Raw genomic sequence first — 27,074 nt, 5'->3', positions numbered from 1 at the left:
GACAGAATCGATTAGCTCAAAACACTTGATATCTACCATATCAGGATTCTATCTTTGTAGTAGAAACTACCATCAATTATCTACGAGTAAATAAGAAAGACCAGAAAAAATTCGTTCAGCCTCTCTAAAATCTAGAGATAACCCCCGAAATTTTCCCTAGAATGCCTATGAATCCTCATAAGACCTTTTTGCTATTGTCATTTATTGTTGTTCCAAGATCTTTACTTGACCTGAAAATAGTTCGATTTTCTCTCGTGCCTTTGTTTGAAATTTTAGTTAAACTTTCATAAAAAGTGAAAAATTCCCACAAGATCTGCAAAAGTGATCAAGAAATTGAAGAAATTTATAGGATTGGAAGAAATTGAAGGTTGATTCCAATAATTAGTTTGAATCTTACCTTTGCTCTTTTTCTTAGAGCTTGCTTTGGCTCGTTTGTCGAGAAAGAAACTCGTGAAAAAGCAAGAGAGAGTGAATGAAGAAAAAGAAAGCAAAATGCTCTTTATGTAAAATATCTATATCCTATTGAATAATCAGATAATGAACAGTAAAGAACAAGTTTCAGTGTGAATCGGAGGGCAGACAAATGAACAGTAGAGCCAACATTCACTCTTTTATATAAAGGCAATGAAATGATATAATTAATATTACTGATAAATTAAAATTAATTAAGTACAAATTCCAAAAATTCAATTCATTTACGAGCAATGAAACGTTAAATAAATGTTGAGCCGGAACTGAAAGGAGTGATGGACTACAAAAACTTCTCCAGATTACACGAAGGTGACAAGTCAAACAAAAAGAGTCATCTGTTTTAAGCCATAAGAAAAAACGGTGCTTCCAAAAAACGAGTAACCCAAATCTCGAACAAGTGAATTGTATTGAAGACACCGTCCAAAAATTTAGAGATTTAAACAATTTTTATGGAGGGGAAAAAATATCAAAATCAAAACTCGCCTTATATTGATCGTAATAACACAGTTGAGGAGGACGAAACCAGTCGTTGGAACTTTAGGGCAAAAGGACGTTGATTTCTCAGAACTCTTCGTCCCTTCCACTTCAATGCCTTCCTCTTCTTCAAAAATCGAACTGAAAGCATCTAAGAAAGTGAAATTCAATCCATAAATCCAAGATTTGAATGCTAGTAGTTAGAGTATGAGATATTATCATCTTGCTTTGAGCCTCGGTCTCATCTTACTTGTTGGATTTTACCCTTCTTCCTCCTCCTTTTTAGGGTTTGATTTTGTTGTGGAACAAGGAGTCAATAAAAAAAAACCTCAAAAAAAGAGAATGTGTGAATGAATGAAGTGAGAGAAAGAGAAAAGGTTTATACTGAAGATAAAAACAGAGAAAAAAAAATTGTTGCTCCGTGCTGTGTGAAGTCTATCTTTCATTATTTTTTTTTTAACAAAAAACAAAACAAGAAAGAATTTGAAGTCAAAAAGTGTTGGCTAATTTGTTTGCTATCAATTTGCATTAATTAGCACTCTGAACAAAGTGAATACGATTGAATTTGCTGTCAATTTTAAAGTCAAAAATTCTCTCTTCTATGTTTTGTCGTTACATAAGAAACAGTTATACATGAGAAGAAATTAAAGTGGGAGACTCTTTTTTAATAAAGGGAATAAAATTAAATATTTAATTAGGAAATGAATTTGAAGTCAAAAAGTGCTGGCTCCTTTGTTTGTTGTCCTGTTTGTATTAAATAGGTACAGTACAATTTGTCAGCTTTTGTGAGTGTGAAAAAGTAAAAAAAAAAATAGTACTAAATTTCTCTCCGCTATTTTCGATATTCATTTAAATCATTCGATATATCTATAATATAATTCTCAAAATGAGTTCGATAGAATATAAAAAATATATTTTTTATATATATTGCATAAATGAAGGGAGAAAAGTAGGCCGATAATAATTTTATTAGGAATTTTTACATCATAAAAAATAATTATTATTTTATTAATGTTTATTATTTTTTCGCGACAATTTTCTCAATATAATTTACATGTGAAATTGATTATTTGTGGTTGGGGGGGGGGGGATTACTTGAACAAACGATTTTGAAAAAAGAAAAGAGAAAAAAAAAGAGTTTGGAGCATTTTTCTCCAAACTATTTGGAACAAAATTGCTCAAAATTGTTCTGTGCAGCACGGAGCATAATTTTTTTTATTATTTTATTATTTTTAATTTCACTTTTTAATTTCGTATTATATTTTACCTTATAACATGACACAGTTTATTTGTAGAATTTTTTTCTTACTGTTACTTTTCCTTTCGATCAATTATTTTTTTAAATAATCTAATAAAATTTTTGACATCATTTAGAAAGTTTTCTAATAAATTTTCAATTTTTTTTAATCTCAAAAGAAACATCATTTAAAAAATTAAAAATTTCGATAACAAGTTAACTTTAAAAATTTATCGACGATTGTATAGTAGTCAAATGCATAATTTTTCTATATTCTCTCGAAGGTCATTTCGAAATCTATATCATAGACATATCGAATGATTTAAATGAATATCGAAAATAGTTAAACGTAAGTCAAACGCGTGTATTGAAAAAGTTGACACAAAAAAATATTAATCGTCCAATTAAAAAATAAAAAAGATTTTTTTTTGTCTCCTGGCAACCAGGAGCACTTGTTCGTGGCTGCGCGAAGCAACTTATCAAAATTTATTTATTATTTTTTTTTTAAAGTATGACATCAATTTTTTTCTTTTTGTTTTTGGACGTAAAAATTCTTAATAAAATTATTATTGCCCTACTTTTCCCCATTCTTTTACTCAACATATGTAAAAAAAATATATATATATATATCTTCTATATTCCATCGAAACTCATTTCGAAAACTATATCATAAACACATCGAATGATCTAAATGAATATTGTACCTTATAACATGACACAGAGTTTATAGAATTTTTTTCTTACTGTTATTTTTTCCTCTCGATCAATTAATTTTTTAAATAATCTAATAAAAATTTTGACATCATTTAAAAAATTAAGAATTTCAATAACAAGCTAACTTTAAAAATTCATCGATGATTGTACGGTAGTCAAATGCATAGATCTTCTATATTCTCTCGAAGTTCATTTTGAGATCTATATCATAGACGCATCGAATGATCTAAATGAATATCGAAAATAGTTAAACGTATATCAAATGCGTGTCTTAAAAAAGTTGACACAAAAAAATATTAATCGTCCAATTAAAAAAAAATAAAAAAATAAAATAAAATAATATATATATATATATATATATATATTATTTTATTTTATTTTTTTATTTTTTTGTGTCTCCTGGCAGCGAGGAGCAAGTGCTCCTGGCTGCGCGGAGCAACTTATCAATTATTTATTTATTTATTTTTTTTAAGTATGATGTCAATTTTTTTCTTTTTATTTTTGGACGTAAAAATTCCTAATAAAATTATTATTGCTTACTCTTCCCCATTTTTTTTTCCTGAGGCACGTTGGCATCCTTTTTCTTTAAGGGGTGGGAGAGATTGAAATGGGTGGTACACATTTTAGCGGTGGCCATTGGAGGAGGAAAGCTCTCTTAATCGTTGAAGAAACGAGAAAGCTCCCGGATCCTTATCTGCCATAGAGTTCTAGCTTTGTTAGAGCTCACATCATAGGCAATTGCATGGGTTCTTCTACAAGAACTGAGCAACACTCAGCGCATATGGTATTTTCGGTAGTGTCTGATTCTTAATTTTGAGCATGATTTTTTGGATGTAAAGTTCATTAATCTTTGTTCTTAATAGCGAAGTTTGTTTTGTATATTTGGTTTATAAGTCCCCTTAATTCTTCTTCTTTTCCTTGTCTTTATTATTTTGGTTTACGAATTTATTCAACTGCAGAATTTTTTGACAGTCATCTCACGAAGCATTTTTTTTTGAATTGTAGAATCAATTATTTTAGTTGATTATTTCTTTTTTATTTTTTAAATTTAAGCGAGACAATAAAAAGTATAACGATAATCGTCACTAATAACAAATTCAACACCCACAGTTTTTCATGATTGATATTTCGAATTTTATTTCTGATTATTTTGTTTCAAGTCAATGGATGACTTCAATTAATTAGAGGTTATATTAAAGAGGAATTAATAAAAATTAGTTGAAGTTATTCTGGTTAGTGTTAAAATTTCTCAACGATATGCTAATTTGTCTACGCGTTTTGGTCTCCACAGAGAATGGGCTAAATTACCTTGAATGATGTTCTTTCTAAGGAGTAAATATATTTCTAGATTATTATCAAGATTCAATCAATTGCTTCAAGTTTTACAATTCAAGACTAAGAAGTCGTTTATGAAATGATTGTATAAAATAATTGAGTGGTGATGAATTAATGCTATGACCTCATTATCTCTTCTGCGAGTTCCCGAAGCTTCAAAATTTCCCAGAAGTTCATTAGGTCCATCCAACATAAGCATTCCTTCTTATAGTGGCAAAGGCAATGTTCAAAGCCACCCTACTCCATTTTCTGCAGTCAATAGTTGTAGGCCGCTGGGTCTCATGGGCCAATTGCATGCAAGCAACATTCCAATTGAATATTGATTGGCAAAGACAAGCGTTCAAAAAGGTTGGAAAATGTAGAAAAATGAACTAAAATGAGGCTCAAACGCAAGCATATGTGTGGCCCAGAGAAGAAAGCGTGTCACAGGAATATATTACTGTAGCAAAATCGGATAAGTTGAATACAATGTGAAAAGTTATGTGACATAAATGAATAGTAGAATCAAAACCCCTCTTTTAAGAGGTAGTAGATAATGCAATCACATTATCTAGTCAAATTGTTGACTTCATGGATTAATCCATTAGGCCAGTTTGGTGCATCCTGCATATTCTTCCACCAACTAATGAATACTAAATGCTATATATGAAATTGTGCTCGTTAAAATATACGAGGAATATGCTTAACATTATTCGATCAATAGTACCCTAGTCCCTATAAAAGGGGAGATCCTTCTCCTTCTTCTCTCAAGAAAATGAGGATTCAAACAAAATTGATGAAACAACAGAAATCCGAGTGAATACATCAATTTCGTCTTGAAAAACATGAAGAAAAAATAGTTTGAATGTACGATCTATATCGTCCTAGAATAAAATGGATAATCTCGTCATTCATGATCTTTTTTCACCAAGGTCGAACTTAAATTTGTACTCGAGAGATAAAACCACACGTTGATAAGAGGTGTGCAGATTCTCAATCTCAATATGACAACGCCAAAGAAGATTTCTATTCATTCTCTCTTATTTATTTATTTTTTATTATTATTATTTTTTTCGCCACTGTGAACATAAACGTTTACTATGGTCATTCGATAATGCAAAACAACCATGGCGCCCTTTTATTAAAATGGTCTTTTGGCTCGACAAGATTCTTGACAACATAAAGTTTATTGCCAACATTGACGATGAAGGTGTTTAAATGAATTAATAACTCTTGTCAACTTATTGTCAAAAATTAATAAATGGTCAAAATTTGTAAAAAAAAAAAAAGTCATTTAAAAAAAATTGATATTTTAACTGTCAAATTAATATATTTCATATTTTAAAATCCCAATTTTAAAAATGGTGAGCCAATTCTACAATTCATGAAGGTTAGAGAGCCCAACTCTACTTTGAGTACTTTCCTAAAAATTATTATAAAATGATTATTCTTCAATTTTTTATTCTTTTCTAATTTTAATTTTCTCTGTTCATTAGTCCCACCCCATTATTTGAAATTTTAATAGTTGATTTTTTTTTTAAGATTGTGTAGTTAAAAAAGAATATATATATATGTTTTAATGAAGAATATTTGATTGATAAGAAGAGAGAGAAAAATAAATTATAAGTTTAATGGGGGCTAAACATGGGCTTAGAACAAATACCACGTTACTGTTTTTTTTCGGGTCATCGCATGTCCCTCGTGCTCATTTGTCATAATAATAAAATTAATTTTGTAGAAATTATTACGATTTTATGATGTCATAAATTCCAAAAAAGGGGACGCCGGATCCTCGTGCAGCACGCGTGTGGTCAGTGCTAACAAGCTTAGCAAAATTACAGCAATTCCACTATGTCGTCAAAAAATGATACTCGTTTTCCGAAAATATATTTATAAATTTATATAAAAATTGATGAAATTTGTGGTTGAAAATTTATGAATTTCAATAAACGTGTTATTAAAATGAATTATTGATTTCAACTTAAATTTTAATTCAATTTTTTAACCGAATAAAAAATGTTATTAGTGGCTGCATTCTCATTTCTTATTAATTACCAGTGCTTGGTATGAATAACATTATTAACATTTGAATTTTTAATTTATTATTATAATTGTAAAGTCATCATCGAACAATCTTAGACATTATTCGGCACTCATTACTTATTTTGTCAATAAAGAACAATGACTGGGGGATTGTACCGTAAAATTATAATGATTCTATTATACTTCCCTTCTAAAAAGACTACTTAAAATTATTGATTAAATTCCATGAACTTTTACCTATATTCATATTACTAACCACAAAATTTAAATTAAAAGAAAATAAAGAACATATCGCAATCATGCAATTAAAAGTGTACACCAAATTATCACAGCAAATAAGAAGACAGCCTACCATCCATTATTTGCTCCATCAATAGTAATGCCAGTTATATTTTTTATTGTGATTTTTTTTCTTGTATTTTCATATTAAATACTAAACACAAAAATACGTTACTCCTTCCTAATTGAGAAGCTCAAACCACCCAAAAAAAGGGGCAACGACTTATACGTGTCATCAAGACATATACATGCAATCTTGATGCACACATTCATAAAAATAAAAAGGTAGTTTTGTGATGATAGTATACCAGTCACTTGCTCTGGGACTTCTAGTTCCAATCGATACAAACCACCCAAAAAAGGAAAAAACAACAAATTATATGTGTCATCGTGAAATATACATTTTGATGGGACAAATTCATTTTAATTGAAGATGACATTTCTACTGATGGTAACCCTATAACCTTTTTGACATTTAACTCAAAGTCTATACCCTTTAGTTTCCTTCCCATACCCCAAGAAGACACACTTCAAGGCTCTTGGTTCAAGTTTACCTTCATTTTGATGGGAGTATGCAGTACAGCCAAAAACTGACCATGTGAGATCATTCAATCAAGTTTTAACAGGGCAAAAAAATGGCATTTTTTTCGGGTCTCTTTAAGTGATGGCCGAGACCCAAAGATCTCCTATTTTACTTTGGCTGCAGGAGGGGAATGGTTAAGTGACACTCTCGATGTCTTGTTTGGTAAACGGGATGTTTATCCAGGCAGGTATTCCCACAAAACAAAAGCGCGAGACCTCTGGTCCTTTACTTTAGTCAACAAGGCTGCTTTTAGGGAATATTGTCATTGTGATATCAAGTTGTAATTGAGCCATGACTTCTTAGATAAGTCCATTATAATCAGGAATAGAGTTTGACCACAAATTTTTTGAGACTTCAAAATCAATGACAATTGAGGGACTTCTATTTATAAGATATGTTGTTATTTTAGGACCTCACCCCAAAAAAACTTTGGAAGTCCAGAACTATGTAACATACACCTGACTTTCTCTAATAAGGTTCTATTCATCCTTTCAGCAACTCCATTCTGCTGAGGGGTGTATGTTACAGTTCTATGCCTTAAAATTCAAGATTCCTTATAAAACGAATCAAATTCCAAATTATAGAATTCAAGGCCATTATCAATCCTTAGTGCTTTGATTTTCTTATTGGTTTGATTTTCAATCATTCATTTCTGTTGTCTGAAATTTTGAAAAGTATCGAACTTGTGCTTTAAGAGAAAAGATAATATTTTTCTTGAAAAATCATCTACAATGAGCAGGTAAAATCTGAATCCACTCAGAGTATTTACAGATACAGGACCCCAAAGGTCAGCATGTAAATATTCTGAAATAACAGTAGATTTGTGGGTTCCAGATTTAAAAGGTAATTTGCTTTGCTTTCCAATTATGCAATCTTCACAAAAACTTAGCTTTTCAATATTATCTTTTCCAAAACATTCCATTTTATTTAAAATTGTCAGTCCCTTTTCAGACATATGGCTAAGTCTTCTACGCCATATTAATGACTTATTAAAAGGATGAATTAATAGCTGGAGAGCCATAACCTACTAAAGGTTCAGCTTGAAGAGTATAGATGACATTTATTTTAGGAGATGTCATATGACTTCTTTATTGTTAAGGATCAATCTTATAAGGCTTTTATGAATCCTTATGTCATACTTCTCGTCCAATTCTCCTAAAGAAATCAAGTTTCTTTTTAGTTCAGGTACATATCTGACTTTATCAAGTTCAAGTATATAGTTGTTGCTTAACAGAAGATTCAATTTCCCAGTTCCCCTTATCTGACAACTCATGTCATTTCCCATTTGAACTTGTCCTCCACTAAGATCAACAAGTTCAATAAACCAATTTTTAATGAGGCACATATGGAAAGTGCAACCAGAATCTAGCACCCATTCTTTTGGGTCTCCTTGAATATCAGGTCCATTCTTACAAACAACAGATTTAGAACCATCAGTATTTTGTAAGGGTAGGCATGGGTTGGGTTGGGTCGATTTTTTGCCCTGACCTAATAATGTCGATTTGATTAAAATACAACCCAACCCAACCCAACCCAACCCATGTATGAATTGAAACCCAACCCAACCCACCCCAACCAAATGTCGGTCGGGTTGGGTTGGGTTGGTGGTTCGGGAAAAGAAATCATGATCTAAACACGCAGGAGACATTTTAGAAGTAGCAGGAGTTGGAGATTGGGTCTTCTTTGCTGTAAATTCTGAAGGCTTCCATTCATTTATAGGTTCAACACCCCAATTTAGTCATTGAGGGCGCCTGCAAGTACGTATGTAGGGATATTTCTTAGGCTTGGTTTGCATCATGTGTTATATTCATAGAGACGTGCTTTCATTTTATTATAAAGCCATGTCTATATTTTTTGTCATATTTTTGACTTGTGGATATTGATCGTGGAAATAGTTTTTCAGTGTTAACTTTCACTAACTAATATAAAGTTATTATGTTTTTATTAGTTTTTCAACCACTCACAAAATAAACGGGTAAATAAGACACCCTGCAATCAAGAGCAAAAGCCAAAGATCCCAAACAAAAACAAATCAACAGTAAGTGTACCAAGCTTAACAACATTGAGCTTGAGAAAACTGTAACTTATCAAAATAAAAGACCAAGAAACATACCTGTTCAGTGTTCACCATGACTCTATTCAATCCAAATTATTCTCACCAATGTGATTGAAGATGTATGATAAATTGTCATAAAGTTTGTGCCCAAAACAACAGTAGTAAGGGACCAGCTGCTCGTAGAAACAGCGAATATTTCCTTGATTTCCTTGTGACCAGAACCCCAAAAAAAAAAGCATGTACAATTTAAAGAGGTGTAAAAACAGAAAAACACATAATCATAGCCATCTCAACTCATATCAGGTGCTTCATTATTAGGATAATAGAGTCCATAACAAAAGGAGGCCACGAGAACTTTAAAAAGAAAAGACGACCATCAGTGATTAGAACATCAAAGGTCACTTAAATTTAGAGAAAAAGATAAAAGAACAAATGAAGTATAAATGAACAATACCCCCAAGGAAAATATTAATGTACTAAAACGTGAAGAAGAATATAGATTGCACTTTACTAACCCCAGCTTCCTACTATGGACAATCGACGACAGGCTGATGTCGGTGATTTGGTGATACGGCACCGCTGCAAGTGGAGTGGGACTGTGGATGTGGCTGCGTGAGAGAGAGATGGAAGTTGTAGGGTTTGTGTTGTTTGTCTCGTGACGTTTGTTTTGCCTTTTGAAAGAAATTTGAGATTTTTTTTAAACTAGCGAGTTGGGTCGAGTCGGGTAGGGTCGGGTTTGGGTGGTTTTTGTGCCTCAACCTGCAACCCGACCCACCTTCTATGCCCTAAACGCGAACCCAAGCATAAAAATGGAAAAAATGGACCCAAATCGATCGGTTTGGGTTTTGCCCACTCCTAGTATTTTGTGTGTTCTTCAAATCAGAAATTTTCTTAAAACAGTCTTTTATCAAGTGTCCTATTTTTCCACAGTAGTAACACTTTCTGACTTGATTCTTGTATTTTGCTTGGTTCTTGTTTTTATCCCTAAACTTAGGGTTCTGATATTTTCATTTCTTGTGAGAGTTAAAGTTACACTGATTATTTTTCTTGTTTTGATTTAGTTTTTCCTTTATGTGTAATCCTTCACTATATTTGGAATCTTTTGAATCAGTTTTTAGTTCAAGTTCCCTATTTCTTAGGGCAGATGTTCCTATATCAACTGTGAGTTCTCGTCCTTCATACTCCAAGGCATTTCTAATTTCCCTATATCTATCACTTAGAGAGTTCAATAAGGCAACAACTTGTTGGCCTTTAGATAATTCTTCATCGCAATTCTCTAAATCCTGAACTAGTTTTATGAATTTATCAATGTTCTCTTCTAGGCTAGAGGAAGAATCAAATCTAAAATTATAAAACTGTCTCAAAAGATAATATTTGTTAGGTGTGTATTTAGTTTGATAAAGGGTTTCCAATTTAGTCCATAGGGCCTCAAAAGAAGTTGTTTCACCTACTTTCCTAATTACATTGTTAGAAAGATGAAGGAAAATAGAACTCCAGGCAATATCATCTAACTCTCTTATCCTATAGGCACTAGTTTCAACAGGCCAATTACCATCAAGTGCAGCAGCACATCTCTGTTGTAACAACAGAGCCCTCATTTTCTAGCGCTAGAGACTAAAGTCTCCAATACCATTTCAAGTCTCAATTTCAAGTTTATATGCAGTACACATTGTGATAAATGCAATAACAGGATCACAGAAATTGAAAGTAAAAATGCAATTGCCAATTTTGAAACGGTTTAAGGGGTGGTAACCCTTAATTTCAATATTCCCTCGGATTCCCAGATCCTCGTATGAGATCTTGAACAAACAAAAGTACTAAAGGGCAACTTACCTTAATAACTAGCTCCAGAAATCAACACAGGTGATCAACAGTAAGGAGAGAGTTCAAAGTATACTAAAAATGAACCAAGGATTTCAGTACTCATGTAGGGAATCAATGAGTTATAAAGACTTAGCATGAACTCGGTAGGAATCGGACATAGTCGACCCAACTCACCAGGAACTCAATACGAGTCATAAGAACCAGCGGGACTTAGTAATGAGTCAGCTCGAAAATCACCACTACTCAGCAAAAACAACATATTATTACAAGTTAAGAGCGAGTTACAATGATTTTCCAAAGAAAAGTTTGAACAGAACACAGTGTCAACTAATCACCGTAGATCTCACAGATCTATACAAAGGGGTATTCCGATCCTTAAAGAGATCCAACCAGAAAGTTGGATCGAAGATGGATCAGTAAAAACTTTCATGAAAAACAAATTTTCTTATCACAGAAAACCTCTTCCAAAATTAGATCTGCAATTTTCAAAAAGTACAGGCGTTTTGTTTTGAAAAACCAAACCCTAATGTAATTATTTAAAAGAGAAGGCTCTGATACCACTTGTTGGTATCAGGATCTAGTTTAAAATTATATTTTCAGAAATAAAACGTATTAAAAATTGCAGAAACTTAAAAGGAATCAAGAACACGAAGAAATTTTCGCCACAAAAGGCCCGAATGTTCAGTCTTACGACCTACTCACCCATTGAGCATCCACAAGTGGATAAAACTCTAAATCCACTAAGAAATCACCAATAAAAGTTACAATATGTATGAAGAAATCAGAGATTTCTTCGATGTTTCCTCTAGCCTCAACACACAGTACAAAACCACACCAAATCACTAAGAACCTTTCTCACAGTATACATTAAGTGTAGAATCTCAGAATCACTCAGATTTTCAGATCAAGAAACTCACAAAGAATATACGATGTGGTTAGAGAGAAGAATGAGAGAAAACCCTAATACACAAAGTTCAACCGTCTCTAAAGTGAATGGCCAAACAATACTTTAAACAGTCAGTCAAAGAGCCACAGATCAATGGTTGGGAGATGGCCAAGTGCACGGCCTGATCAAACATCAATTAAATGAAGAAGCGCGTTTAAAAGAATCACGTTTTCTTCATCCGGGTTGGACAATTATCCACACTCAGCAACATAGGCCCAAATATTATGGAGCAAGAATATGAGGCAGCCCTAATACTTAACAATGGTTTAAAAGAAAAGTTATATATTTATAATTTTTCTGAGCTTATTTGTTTCTTGTTGGGAACGGGTGGTGGTGTTCTATTTAGCCTTAGACATGGGAGCTTTTGTTGTTGAGGCTTTCATTGTTGGGGAGAAAACGCGTGGGTCGACTTTGGCTGACAAATAATATAATTTAGAAACTGCAGCTAAAATGGATACAAGTATTTACGTGGTTCACCCAATTTAGGCTACGTCCACGGGCAAGTATGAGAGAATTCACTATAGCAGGAAAATTTCAACAATCTCTCTAAATACAAGGAGATAGCAATGAATAATATCTCTTGTAATTAGGAGAAAACAAGTAGGAAATACTAGGAGAAAACAATAATTTTTTTCTCTTTACTTTTATTTCTCTACTTCACAATTTTTTTCTCTCTACTAAAACAATTTTTTTTTCTCTCAAATTTTCCTCTCCACCACGGCTCATATTTTTCTTCAGCTCTTCCCTCTATTTATAGAGAATTTTTTACCACCTCATTGCTTGGAGAAATCAAGAATATTGGTTGTAAAATGGTTGGACAAAGCTGTCAATTTTCACCACATTTCTTGTATGCATGCATGCACTTGCTTGCCAATTAAGAAAGTATCATGGTCAAGAATTGAGGCTGCAACTTGGCTGTCACATGCAAGAAAGGGAAATTCAAATTTGTCACTATCACCTTTTGCATGCATTTGTTTTCTTACTTGTTAAGTAATGTCTTTATGGTAAAAAAAATGTGACTTTATTTTCAACATTCATTGTTGAGAAGATAGTTCTTGATTCTAACACTGTTCAAAATTTCTTTCCCCATTACATTATTGGGGTCAAAATGTCAAAAGGTGGGGTTAGTTTCATCGATATTTGTACGAATTTATGTTTCCTGGTATGAATACATGTTCCTTTGTTTTGTTTTAGGGGCATTAGTTGTTATATTGGAATTTAGATGCTATTTTAACTTTATTATGGTAACACCCACACAATGCAGAGATGCTCGATTTTCGTTTAATCTTGATTATGTAATTCTCTTTTCTAAGTGGCATGGTAATATACATTGTTTATCAATGTTTCTTTGTGCTGTCTTGTGCGTGTGCGTGTGTGTGTATATATATATATATATAGGAGCTTATTTGTTGCTTTTGAGATTTAGTTAGTTTAAGACATGGGAGTTTTTGTTATTGAGGTTTTCATTTTTGTTTTCCATGATAACAGAGCTCTTGATTCTAACACGGATCAAATTCGATTACCCGTCAAAACACTGGAATGAAAATGTCATGAATTGGTACCTTCTTTCATCGTCCTTTGTGCTTGAATTATGTCGCTTTGATTTATTTTAAGGCTATTAGGAAAATTGGATGTAAATTCAACTTAATTTGGACAATCCAGATGAAGTCTGTTCTATGTTTCTTTGTGTGGTTTATGTTTGTTGTACTAAATTTCATTGCCTTTTCGGCCGAGGTCTTGGTGAAACATCTCTTTCAAATTCATGGCTAAAACATGGCTATGAGACGACGTGCTGAAATATATCGATCTCATGTTCGCGACAACGTAAGAGCTTCCATGTATCATGGTTGAAATCTGTTTCGTCTGCCATATTTTCCATTAGTAGTGAATATACTGATTAATTCACAGTACAAGAAACTTTCTGATGAACTTAAAGATATAGACCAACAATTTCGTCAATTCTCATTTAAAACAGTAGTCAAAACATAAAGATTTGGATGGTACATGTCTATGCAAAAGACACGACTATAGTCAGCAGAATTAAGTTGATACATTAATCGAAATCAGTACTATACTAGACTGCCCAGTTAATGAGTCTAGTAACCAGCAGATCCTGAAATAAATTTCACAGCAAAAATTTCTTCTACATTGGATTATGAAGCTGAAAATCATGCCTTCGACGATAATTTTCAGTGTTAGCTGCTTGCAGTTGAAGGGTAGGACTAGAAAACACGGGAAACTGCGAGTACTGAGGCATTGGATACAAGTTTGGCAAATAAGAGCACATCTCAGCATTGGAAAAAGGAACATTGTCGAGTACCTCGAACCCTAAACCATGGGAAACTGGGATTTCACTGTTAATATAATTGCCCCGGATTTCACCACCATTGCTATACGTATAATTTCCGTAAGTATCTTCAGCATTACATATATAGGAAACTGGGATTTCACTGCCAATATAATTGCCCCGGATTTCACCACCATTGCTATACGTATAATTTCCGTAAGTATCTTCAGCATTATATATATAGTTGCTGCTACAACTAGATGCACCATCATTCATTGGCATCACCATCAGCCTCGGATCAGCCATATTAAATGAGCCGTGTGGCATCAAAGATTGCTGCTGCTGATAATACAACTTACTTTGGTGGACGTATATATTTTCTTGAACTGATTGAGCATTCATTAGATTATGATTCATCAAATTAATTCGAGACTTGACATTCTCAATCTTAGCCTGCAGAAGACTACTGAAGTGTTTCAGTTCGTCGTATGTCAAGTTATCATACGATGCATCCCAAGTTGGGTACTTAATTTCAATGTTCTTGTTACGCGTTTTCACAAGCTCTTCTTGGATTTTCTTCACTTTATTCTTGAAGAAAAATGACAAATCATAGTTTCTTTGTCTGCAATCATCATCTGATCTCTTCTTGTAGGAGCTGATCAAATTTTCAATCTCTTCACGATTTTCAGGCCAAATTGTATGCTCGACTGGTTCGTCACCTTCGGCTGGCCCGTAGAGAATCATGCCTATTTTGACTCCACATAGAGTCGACAATTCATAAGCCTTCTTCTCCAAACCTTTCCTTCTCTTTTCAAAAGTTACACGGCATGCCTTGTGGTTGTTTCTAAGTGTCAGGGTTAGTTTTGCTCGTCCCATCTACATAAACAAAATCACAATAGTCAGAATCTCATTCCCTTTTTTCTTTTAAAAATTTTAACTTCTGATACTGATTTATAAGTGATTACAGAAATCGAGTGCAAAGATCAGTAAAATATATAAACTAATAAACACAAATAAAGAAAATTCAAAATATACTTTAATATTAGTACTTTGTTACAAATTGGAATAGACATTAGGGCTTTTAAATTCTACACTGCAAGCAAAATAATACAAAGATTTCAATAAAAAACTTGCTTATGGCCTTTAACGTTCGGAGTTGTGCATAATACATGCATTGCCCTCAAGAAATTGGAAAAATCAAGAACTTAAATTTAATTATTAACTTATCAAAGTAACATAATCCTAAATTTTTAATTTATTGCCTTTTTAAACACCAAAACCATTCATCAAAAAAACTGCATTTAAAATTTTTTTTTTGATAAAAAGTAACAGAATCCTTTATTAGAAATTGATAAAAAAGAATAATAGTATCCTGAAATGATGATTGATAAAAAATAACAGAACTGTTGATTAATAATTGATCAAAATACTGCATGAAACTATAAATTCTGATCCAAGGAACAGAACTTTAATCAAGAAACTACTTTACGAGTTTCTGGGCTTCAATTCTCCGATCTCAAACACCTTAATCTAAGTAATGAATGTGTTCTTATATAGAATAATGGGGGGAGGTGGGTGTTGAATTTATATGGAAAGAAAATTCTTCAAAAACCGATGAAGATTTTCTTGATTACAAATTTTCGGTATATTACCTTATGGGTTTCACTAGGATTTAATTATTTCTTACCGACAAAGTCAGTTTAATGGCTATAACAAAAAAAATAATAATAAATAAATAAATAAATAAATAAAATTAAGTCAATTAAATTTACGCGCAGAAGTTCAAATCCATTATTTTCAAGTTTAATTTTCTACCGTAATTGTTATTATGATCTTAGATATGTATTTGCGAGTGCATTTTCTTTTTAAGTTGCAATCGGTGATTACTGTAATTTTGGTCAATAATACTCAAATTCAAAATGTGGATTAAGTAGTATAAAAAGAACTTAAAATATCTTGTTTATCTAATGTTAATACACTCTAGTACTACATGTCAAATACGAACTAAAGTAAAAAATTCGACTTTTTTGTACTCGTCTTTTGAAGAATGCCCTTTGTTTGGTGGTTTTGATTGCTTCTCCTAAGTTGATGCGTACATTGAAATAGTGTTTTATGCTCAATACTAAACTTATTCAAATACGAAATATAATCAAGGGTGTCTTTCTTTTTTTGTTAAAGACAGCTATTGCTCTCGTTCATGACATATGATTCGCCAGGATATTGAGATCTATGTCGATGATCATGAATTGGATAAAGCATTATTTCATAATATGTGAATTTGTTGCACGTATAATATGGTATATGTTCTCCCTTCAAATTCATCACATATTCGTAAGTGTACATTACACACTTATCCGTACTATGAAACTTGATAAATAATTAGGTTTGTATATAATTTAGCCTAAATATGATAATTAGAGATACAATTTGGATTTGGATGTTTTTGAAAAAAAAAATGAAGAAGAAGAAGGTTTCCGAGTAAATATGGAGTTGATTCGAAATAATTAATTGTTAATTGGACTGACATTAAGATAACGGTCTAGAAATTTACAAATTTAGGGAGTGAAATTCAATATTTAGAAAGTTAGGACATTAATTTTACAGAACTTGTAGAGGACCAATTTCGAATGATATTAAAGTTCGGGGACTAATATGATAGCTTTTGGAACTTGTAGGTTCAATTTGGATAAAAGGACCGAAATTGAGTGAAAAAGTTGAATAGGGACTAAAGTGCAATATACAAAACTTGTGGGACTGACTTGGACGTATTTAAAAGGGCAAGGACCAAAATTGTGAGATGAAAAGTTGGTGGGATGAAATTATTAAGATGAAACGTTCAAGGACTTGGTGTGAAATTTAATGTTAAAAGGTTGAAAGGGGGAAAAAGGAAAAGAAAAAGAAAGACACGTGGAAAAAAATAGAAAAGAAATTATATGAACCCGGAAAGAGGAGATTAATTCACTAGTCTCTATTTGCCGCGGATGAGAGAGGCAAGCAAATTGTTGTCATTTTGCTTTCGGTGTATTTTGCTGTTTTTTATTAGAATAATACTATTTAACTCCACTTAATGTATTTTGTTGTTTTTCATTTCCTTTATCATTTAATGTCATCTAAATTGAGGTTGCAACCCCAATAAAATTAAATAGCATTATTTTTGTTTTTTATTTTTTCAGCTTGACTCATTTTGACTCTTTTTCTAGGTATAATTCTCGAGGTAGTCCTACCATTATATAAGTGCATCGTTAAGATCAAATTAAGGGAAGGAGAAGTTTTTCAAATAAAAGATTCGAGAGAAAAATCGAGGAACAATTACTCCAAATCTATCTTGTATTTTTCTATGCCCATCATATGTAACTAATATGATTGTTGGGACGAACTATTGTAACATAGTTTTGAAACTTAATTAAATTATTATGTTTTGATTTTCAATTGATGTTTATGTATTATTTTTATATTATTATTACGATTTTGAATTATTTTAAAAATAATTCGTGATTTTGTGAAAGGTAACGAGTCGAGAGGTGAGTTAGGTGTTTAGACCACAAAGTAAAAAAAATTCTAATTTTGTAGAAGGTAGAGATAAACATTTAATAATTTTTTAGGTCCTTAATTGATATTATTTATTTATTTATTTATTATTGAATGCTTTTGAGTAAGGCTTACACTGATTTACCTAGCAAATTTTTAGGTAGCTTCAGCGGAGGCACTTGAAAGATTCCAATAGATTGTGAAGATCCCACGGTAGTACTCCAAATTGGAAAAATCTAATGCGAAGGTTGCCTTCAAAAAAAATTGTGTTAAAATTTGGATGTATTCATATGGAAACATAAATACATGGTTAGCTTTGATCCAATAATGTGTTGCCAATCTTTGAGGATCGACCCAAAGATCCGATTTCACAGGCAAAAGAGGAGGCTCTTCAACTGGAACAGTACCGGAGTTGAAAGAAGAGGTAAATAGGCTAGTAGCCAATGGCTTAATCGGAGATTGAATAACCTAGGCGAATTTCCAACTCGATCTTGGTGAGGAAGCACAATATCAAGTAGGAAGTATGCATAAATTTCTCCAATTTGAATCCAATTCCCATTGGCAATAATTTGAAAACCCCAATAGTAGCACGCACAAAATATTCTCACAAACAGTTCATGACTTTAAGCCCCCGTTTGGCCCCATTTTTTTGAAATGAAAATGAGTGAAATGGTGATTTTTTTTAAAAATAAGTGGTTGAAAAAAAGGAAGAATTTTCGATTTATATTTAATATTATTTTATGGAAGATTGTGTTATTGAAAATATGAGAGAGAAAAATGAAATGAAATTTAATAAGAGCCAAACGGGGGCTAATATTGAAAATTGCATTCCAAATTTTGTGTATACGGTTTTATATGAACATTGTTGCAGAGTGATTGATAGAAATCTATTTGAATATCGATGTTATATTTTTTTGCTTAATTTACATTTTAACTTATAATAATTTTGATGGCAATGACTTTGTCATTCATTTAAGAGTTCATGATATTAATCTTAGTAGTTACAAATCATTGTCATTAAAGTTTAGGAGTCACGAGTTATGTATCAACATTGTTAAGGAGGATAAGTGAATAATAAAAAATTATTGGGTAATTGGCATAAAACCTCCCTAACTTTCAAGATTTTTGTGAAAAATATTCATACCTTTCATTTTTTGGCAATTTCATCCTCACCTTTGCCTTTTATTGCGCAAAACGTCCTTCCGTCCACCCTCCGTTATAATGTTCAGTTAAATCAAAGAAAATGGGATTTTTATAATCAAAATGCAAGGTTAAAATCGTCCAAACACATTTCTCTTCATTGGCTTCACTCCCGCCCCTTCATTACGCATCAATGGGTTTGGTTATTGATGTCCAAAAAGCACTTTCTGATTATGTGGACTTCTCTTTTCTTTACAATGGGTCTTGTTATCAATGTTGATTGTTGAGTACTGGTTTTTGATATGTTTGGTTATTAATGTTGGTTGTTGAGTATTGATTTTGTTGGGTTTGGTAATTGAGCTTAGTTGTTGATTACTGATTTTGCTGTGTTCGAAATGGGCTTAGGGAAATTTCATTGCAGGGCATATAAGCAGGGTTGTATCTGGCTCAAAATATGTAGAGACAGTTTTCACAATTTTTAACAAAGGTAGGGACGTTTTGTGCAAATATAATGAAAAGATAGGGGTGTTTTGCGCAAAGACAGTATAAACATAGGGATGTTTTACGCAAAGACAATATAAAGTTAGGGATTGTTACCACAAGTTCAACTTCACATTAAATTGGGAAGAAGACCTATTTATCTTCCTCATCTTCTCCATTTCTATATATTGTCCATTCACATAATCACATTTTAATTGATCGTCTCACTATACCCTTTATTTACACCCTTCGTAAGCACAAAATGGGGATGAACATTTCAATTTTATCAACCACATATTCATTCTTTTCATATACGTTGCCAAAAGTATTTTAGCAATCAAGCATTATAGTAGCCATAATGAAGTTCAACCATAAATATAATCATTTCTATCATTTTTCCTTATGTATTGAATGAAATATTTCTTTACGAATTATTTTATTTATTTTCATATTACTTTATAGTACGCATAACATTTGAAGAAGGCGGGAATGAAGCCTCAATGAAGAACAAATGTGTTTGAACAATCTTACCCTTACCTTTTGAAAATTAAAAACTCATTTTCTTTGATTTAATGGTACATTTTAACGGAGGGTGGACGGAAGGACGTTTTGCGCAATAAAAGACAAAGGTAATGGTGAAATTGTCAAAAAATGAAAGGTATGGATGTTTTCCACAAAAATCTTGAAAGCCAGGGATGTTTTGTACCAATTACCCAAAAATTATTTCTCAATCCTTTCGTGTCTTGATTTTACCATTTTTCTTGTTTTATTTACTTTACTTTAAAACAATAATAATTCATTTGTTGTCAAACTTTGTCAAATATAAAAACAAAAGGAGTGACGTGAATGAAAAGTTTATATACCAACTTTTGTATATTTTACTAGTCTATTGCCCGTGCAATGCATGGGCATTGTTGTTTCGAGGGTAATGTTAATGTTTCTAGATAATAGATTTATTTCTCCTTTTTTTGGTGGCTTCTTCTTAAACCTTTAATGCATAATATAGCATTTTTTCATCTACTCTCTTCTCCAAAGTTAAGATTATAGATACTCAACTTTATTATCAAACGTCATGAAAGTAGGAAATAATTATAAAAAAAATCTAATATTTATTAAATGGCAAATGGAACCTAATAACATTGAAGAACTGCAACAGAAATTCTAAACCTAGATGACAAAAATTATCAAGTCAAGATAATAAAAGCACATTCTTTCTCACTCCGCATGGAACATGATATCCTACCAGTAGATTTTGATGCCCGACAATCCAATAAATGTCAAATCAGTATGCATGATTCAAAATGGCAATAAGTAAATTGAACAAAGAACTAATCTTATATGTGGAACCAGTCCCCAACTTGTGCTCAGAATCCTCTAACTTCATTTCTTTCTTTGTTTCGGTTAGTGATCCCCCAACTCCCATTTTTATCGATTCATTTGGTCTTCTGTGAATTTTCTTCCACCTCTCTTTGAGTTTCATGGACTATGTCAATCACTAGTCTTATGGGATTCTCATCATCCATGGATTGAGTGTCGTTACTATTGTTGCTTGTGGTGGATGATATTGAGGTTTAGCCATTCACATATTCTATTAATGCAAATAACATTACTAAAAGAATTCAACAAGTTGATAGAATCAAAATTCAATCTAAATCATGGGAAAATATAGATAATAAAAATTCGATGCCAAATAATACCTTCAGTAAGTTGCCTTGTCACATGGGCATTCTTTCCATCTGAAACATACAAATAATTTGATGTGATTAAAAATCAGATTAACCATCCAAATTTTCTTCTATCAATATAATCACTTGTAACAAATGAAATATGCATCGAAGATTTGATGTGATTTAAAATAAAAAATTCCCCTTTTCAACACGTAAAATCCTTATATTTTTCTGTTATTTATCCAGTAAAGTCTGGCCATTCGCATGACCCGACCTTTCATAACTCATTTGTGACAGGTAACATGTGCCAAGGTCAATGGTAGGATCAATATACTTCTATCATATATTTGAAGTACAAAGGATGCCAACCTATTTCCACAAGTTGCATTTGATTCACCAATGGCAAGGAAATTACAACCTGGAGATGTAATTGATTTCAGTTCCCGAGAACAAAATAGAAAAGGCTTTAGCAGGAGTACCAAAGCTAAAGTTCCAACTCATTAAAGAGAATCATTAATAACTGCTGTATAAAATACCTAGCACTTCCCAGTTTACAATTACTATATACGATGTTTAGGTGGGCTTAAATAAGCTTGCTTAGTTCACTCATAAGGGGGAGACAAAATCTTTTTTGTTGATGAGAGAACAACATCTTTTATGTTATTCTAAATAAGTAATCTTAGTTTCAAAACATTTTCACTTGTATATCTAGTTTGGGTTTTAAATTCCAAATCATATGAAACTCAAAATATATAGATAAAAATATGATTCATACTTCATCATTCAGATTGATCCCACCATAATTGACTACTTTGTCGGTAACTCTAGAAACCATGGTAGAAGGATCACAATATTAGATATATGAGAAAAAGTATATGTCATTCTATTGATTAAAGACTTACTACCAAAGGCGCCAAGGAGAAACTCACTCAGCCAATTTATCAATCTGAGCTCCCCAATTACTTCTGCCAGCTCCTCCACGTTTTACCTGATTTCTGCAATGGAATGAGAGTACAACGGAATATAAATGTCTAAGGAATGCAAAAATGCAAAGACAAAAGAGAGATTAAGTTAGGAACAAATAGGGTGTTCAATTTCATCTTTGCTAGCATTTTTTAATTTCATCAAGCTGATACAATAAGAATTGAAATCTCGAATCTAAGTTGCCATTGTTATTTTCTTTCTCAAATCTCAGCAATCAAACCTCTGATTTCTAAGCAAAACTTTTTCCAACAAAAAAAAGGGGGAAAACAAAGATCTTTTCAAAACTTTCAGTAAACTTAAAGAGAAGCAATAAAAATGAAGCAATGTACTAAATTTTAATTTTTGGAACTCAATTTCAAGCTAGAGATCATCAGATCAAAATTGATTTTGACATCAGCATCAAAATAATCAATCAATCCCCTTTTCTTTTCTTTTTTAACAATAAAGTATCTGAAAATGATCATATCCTTAATTTCTTTGTTTGCATTTTGTACTATCATCAATTAGAGCACAAAAAGCAAGAAGAAACAAGAAAGCCAAATTCATTGAAGACAACAAAATTCATATGAAATCAAAAATTAAATACTTTCAACTAACAATTAGAAGAAAAATATGAATAAATGCACACACATATATAAATAGAGATAGAGAAAAAGATTACAATATCAAGAGGGGCTTTAAGTTGATTCATAGTACTTATGTTTCCACGAGAGGAAAAATCGAAATAAACATTTCTTACCACTGGTGCAGATCTTCGTTCTATAGTATTAGATTATGTTTCCAATGTACATTATGGAAGTGGGCATTTCCTGCAAATGAACATCTGAACCTGAGATATGGGTTCTTATTAGGCCATTAAAAGCAAGGAATTAAGGCTTCAAAAAATTAAATGAGAAATATCATCAGGAGGCCATGGACATTATATATGCAAACTTATATGAAATAATAAATATAGGTTATGAAGAGAAACAAAAATCAATATATTGGGCATATTATTTTTGCTAAGAAATGGGCCGAATTGCATCATGCTCGTAGGGCTTCTCTTGTATATTATTAACTTAAAAGGTGGCACAAAATATATTGACCAAGAAGAGAATTATATATTTATTTAAAATTAATATTCAATGAATCCATTTTGGAGAACTAAAACAAACTTAGTTCTATCAGTGAACAGTCTATAACATCTGCAAGAAAAATATTAAAATAGCACATTCATCTACAAGATTATTGATCATAAGCAATAGTAAGCAATTAGTATGAGAAATATGTTCCAGGAGGCAGCCTCTCAATGCTATGGCCAACGATGCACTTCCAAGTAAAAATAGGCTGATGATCGAACGGTTGAAAGATGCCTGGCATATATCATGTTTGCTTTTGCAATTTTGTATTATCACCTGTCAAAGAATGTAAAATCATTTTAGCCATTTTCACTCCCCTCACTTCAATGAAGGTATCAAAATCCCAAATGTCTTGTCTAGAATTTCTCCAACCTTTTCGTATACCCAACTTCCAATGCATTGGCTTTTCTTCTATAATGCTGTCCTGTTTGCATTTGCAATTCTAGATTATCACCCGTCAAAGAATGTAAAATCGTTGCACCCATTTTCACTCCACTTACTTCATTGAAGGTATCAAAACCCCATATATCTTATCTTGTCTAGATTTTCTCCAACCTTTTCGTATACCCAACTTCAAATGCATTGGTCTCTTCTTCTATAATGTTGTGACCACCCTTTCAAACCAAGGACTGAATTCAAATTCTAAAGCAAACATACAAAATTCTTTCAACAAGCCTCTGATGTAAATAAAATGAAAACTATCCAAGTTCTGGCAATATTATTTGAAGAATTTCAAGCAGCAGAAATTGAGAGAATCTCTCTCCTTTCCATATTTACATAATCCACCAAGAATTTTTCCTTAATTACACACCCTTTTAGCTAAATATAATTACAGAGCCAGAATCGATTAGCTCAAAACACTTGATATCCACCATATCAGGATTTTATCTTGCAGTAGAAACTGCCATCGATTATCTTCGAGTAAATAAGAAAGACCAGAAAAAACTCGTCCGTCCTCTCTAAAATCTAGAGATAACCCCCGAAATTTTCCCCAGAATACCTATGAATCCTCATAAGACCCTTTTGCTATTGTCATGTATTGTTGTTCCAAGATCTTTACTTGAACTGAAAATAGTTCGATTTTCTCTCGTGCCTTTGTTTGAAATTTTAGTTAAACTTTCATAAAAAGGGAAAATTTTCCACAGGATCTGCAGAAATGATCAAGAAATTGAAGAAATTTACAGGATTGGAAGAAATTGAAGGTCGATTCCAATAATTAGTTTGAATCTTACCTTTGCTCTCCTTCTTAGGGTTTGCTTTGGCTTGGTTTGTCAAGAAAGAAACTCGTGAAAAAGAAAGAGAGAGTGAATGAAGAAAAAGAAAGCAAAATGCTCTTTATGTAAAATATCTATATCCTATTGAATAACCAGATAATGAACAGTAAGGAACCAGTTCAGTGTGAATCGGAGGGCAGAAAAATGAACAGTAGAGCCAAAATTCACTCTTTTATATAAAGGCAATGAAATGATATAATTAATATTACTGATAAATTAAAATTAATTAAGTACAAATTCCAAAAATTCAATTCATTTACAAGCAATGAAATGTTAAATAAATGTTGAGCCGGAATTGAAAGAAGTGATGGACTACAAAAACCTCTCCAGATTACACGAAGGTGACAAGTCAAACAAAAAGGGTCATCTGTTTTAAACAATAAGAAAAAATGGTGCATCCAAAAAACGAATAACCTAAATCTCAAACAAGTGAATTGTATTGAAGAGTCCACAAATTTTGAGATTCAAACAATTTTTATGAAGGGGAAAAATTTTCAAAATCAAAACTCGCCTTATATTGACCGTAATAACACAGTTGAGGAGGACGAAACCAGTCGTTGGAACTTTAGGGCAAAAGGACGTTGATTTCTCAGAACTCTTCGTCCCTTCCACTTCAATGCCTTCCTCCTCTTCAAAAATCAAACCGAAAGCATCTATGAAAGTGAAACTCAATCCATAAATCCAAGATTTGAATGATAGTAGTTAGAGTATGAGATATTACCACCTTGCTTCGAGCCTCGGTCTCATCTTACTTGTTGGATTTTACCCTTCTTCTTCCTCCTTTTTAGGGTTTTATTTTGTTGTGGAACGAGGAGTCAATAAAAAAAAAACTCAAAAAAAAGAGAATGTGTGAATGAATGAAGTGAGAGAAAAAGAAAAGGTTTATATCGAAGATAAAAACAGAGAAAAAAATTGCTGCTTTGTGCACCACGGAGCTCATCTCTGTGCTGCGCGGAGTCTATCTTTCATTATTTTTTTTAACAAGAAAGAATTTAAAGTCAAAAAGTGTTGGCTACTTTGTTTGCTGTCAATTCGCATTAATTAGCACTTTGAACAAAGTGAATACGATCGAATTTGCTGTCAATTTTAAAGTAAAAAAATTCTGGCTTCTATGTTTTGTCATTACATAAGAAACAATGATATGTGAGAAGAAATTAAAGTGGGATTCTCTTTCATAATAATGGGAATAAAATTAAATATTTAATTAGGAAACGAATTTAAAGTCAAAAAGTGTTGGCTCCTTTATTTGCTGTCCTGTTTGTATTAAATAGCTACAGTACAGCTTGTCAGCTTTTGTGAATGTGAAAAAGTAAAAAAAAAATAGTGCTGGATTTCTCTTCGTGCTACGCAAAGAAGTGTCGGCGGAGAGGATCTCACTCCGCACCGCGCGTAGTGTTTCACCAACTCTCCGTGCAGCGTGGAGGCCCTCTTTTTTTTGTTTATTTTTTTAGTACGTGTTTTTGGTAATTTGACCATAATTTTGGTTACGGTTATCAAAATCGTGCCCATAACCCCAATTCGGAAAGCTCTTTTCTGCACGCACATCGTGGCATCGTTTTCAAGGTCAAAATTCGCTGTTTTCCTTCCAAATCCCCAATTATAATTATTTTCTTCCTTTTATGACATCTTTTATTATGAAAACATACTTTCTAATGTTGTAAATATTTATCCTACGTCCAAAAAAAAAAAATTAACGTCATACACATAAATTTTTTTTAGAAAATGATGTAAATTATATTTAAAAAGTTGTCGCGAAAAAAAAAATCATAAAATGACTGATTTTTTTAAAGAAAAAAGACGAGTTATAAGCATTTTTAAATGTAATGTTTAACTATTTTCAACATTCATTTAGATTATATTTTCAACATTCATTTTTTTTTTTATTTTACCTCTGGCTGCACGGAGCCATTTTTTTTTAATTGGACGATTAATATTTTTTTTGTCAACTTTTTTAAGACACGCGTTTGATGTACGTTTAACTATTTTTTATATTCATTTAAATCATTCTATAAAAGGGGAGATCCTTCTCCTTCTCTCAAGAAAATGAGGTTTCAAACAAAATTGATAAAACAGAAGAAATCCATAGTCAGCAGAATTATGTTGATACATGGATCGAAATCAGTACTATACTAGACTGTCCAGTTAATGAGCCTAAAGTAACCAGCAAATCCTAAAATAAATTTCACAGCAAAAGTTTCTTCTACATTGGATTGTGGAGCTGATAATCATGCCTTCGACGATAATCTGTTGTTTCTGGAGTTTGAAGTTACTCCTTCGAAAACAATCCGACAGAATCACCTGAATGTAATAATTGATCAACAAGATCCTAAAATTGTAATTCGAGCCCACCGACTTCACGATGTTTCCTTAAAATGAATTTGCTGCCTTCAATGGTGCTAAAGGCGTCCATCAATCGTTTCCCAGGATAGAACGAATTTTCGTCTCCTACGGAAGCAGCACTGCAATCTGCAGGAGTTCCAACGAACTCAACAAAGTGTGTTTTACTTCGAGACAATATCAGAACGAGAGACAGGGAAATGAGATTCAAAGCACAGAAAGTTTGCAATGAAAATTGTGTAAATTTTATGGTAGAAAGGTTGGCTATTTATAGACTTTGTTCGTGGCCATTCGAACAGTCATCACCTTTCAGACAAG

The 27,074-nt window shown here is 32.3% G+C and overlaps 2 protein-coding genes across 6 annotated transcripts; both read right to left on the bottom strand.

The window, feature by feature from the left end:
- Positions 1 to 6,278: 6,278 nt before the first annotated feature.
- Positions 6,279 to 9,823, bottom strand: LOC111370921. The gene is made up of 2 exons (XM_022992825.1): positions 9,687 to 9,823; positions 6,279 to 9,379 (listed from the first exon to the last, which is right to left on the bottom strand). Exon 2 carries the CDS (start codon positions 8,761 to 8,763, stop codon positions 8,191 to 8,193), a length of 573 nt encoding a protein of 190 aa, XP_022848593.1. The 5' UTR covers positions 8,764 to 9,379; positions 9,687 to 9,823; the 3' UTR covers positions 6,279 to 8,190.
- A 4,083-nt stretch (positions 9,824 to 13,906) lies between these two features.
- Positions 13,907 to 24,274, bottom strand: LOC111370919 (agamous-like MADS-box protein AGL82). 5 transcript variants are annotated; one of them, XM_022992822.1, is made up of 5 exons: positions 22,767 to 24,274; positions 21,946 to 22,038; positions 21,413 to 21,461; positions 21,074 to 21,112; positions 13,907 to 15,104 (listed from the first exon to the last, which is right to left on the bottom strand). In XM_022992822.1, exon 5 carries the CDS (start codon positions 15,102 to 15,104, stop codon positions 14,085 to 14,087), a length of 1,020 nt encoding a protein of 339 aa, XP_022848590.1. In that variant the 5' UTR covers positions 21,074 to 21,112; positions 21,413 to 21,461; positions 21,946 to 22,038; positions 22,767 to 24,274; the 3' UTR covers positions 13,907 to 14,084. The 5 variants fall into 5 exon arrangements, 3 of the variants coding, with proteins under 3 accessions (XP_022848590.1, XP_022848591.1, XP_022848592.1); XR_002698513.1 differs by lacking the exon at positions 13,907 to 15,104 and adding an exon at positions 20,485 to 20,964; XM_022992823.1 differs by lacking the exon at positions 21,413 to 21,461.
- Positions 24,275 to 27,074: the final 2,800 nt, after the last annotated feature.

The sequence above is a fragment of the Olea europaea genome, chromosome 21, assembly GCF_002742605.1.
Source record: "Olea europaea var. sylvestris chromosome 21, O_europaea_v1, whole genome shotgun sequence".
In the NCBI taxonomy this organism is placed as follows: Eukaryota; Viridiplantae; Streptophyta; class Magnoliopsida; order Lamiales; family Oleaceae; genus Olea; species Olea europaea.
Note: the sequence above shows the minus strand (reverse complement) of the source record. Positions and strands in the feature narration are given on the sequence as shown.

Coding starts and splice junctions, on each gene's coding strand:
- LOC111370921 (XM_022992825.1), bottom strand. CDS start 8,763: ATGTCTCCTGCGTGTTTAGATCATGATTTCTTTTCCCGAACCACCAAC.
- LOC111370919 (XM_022992822.1), bottom strand. CDS start 15,104: ATGGGACGAGCAAAACTAACCCTGACACTTAGAAACAACCACAAGGCA.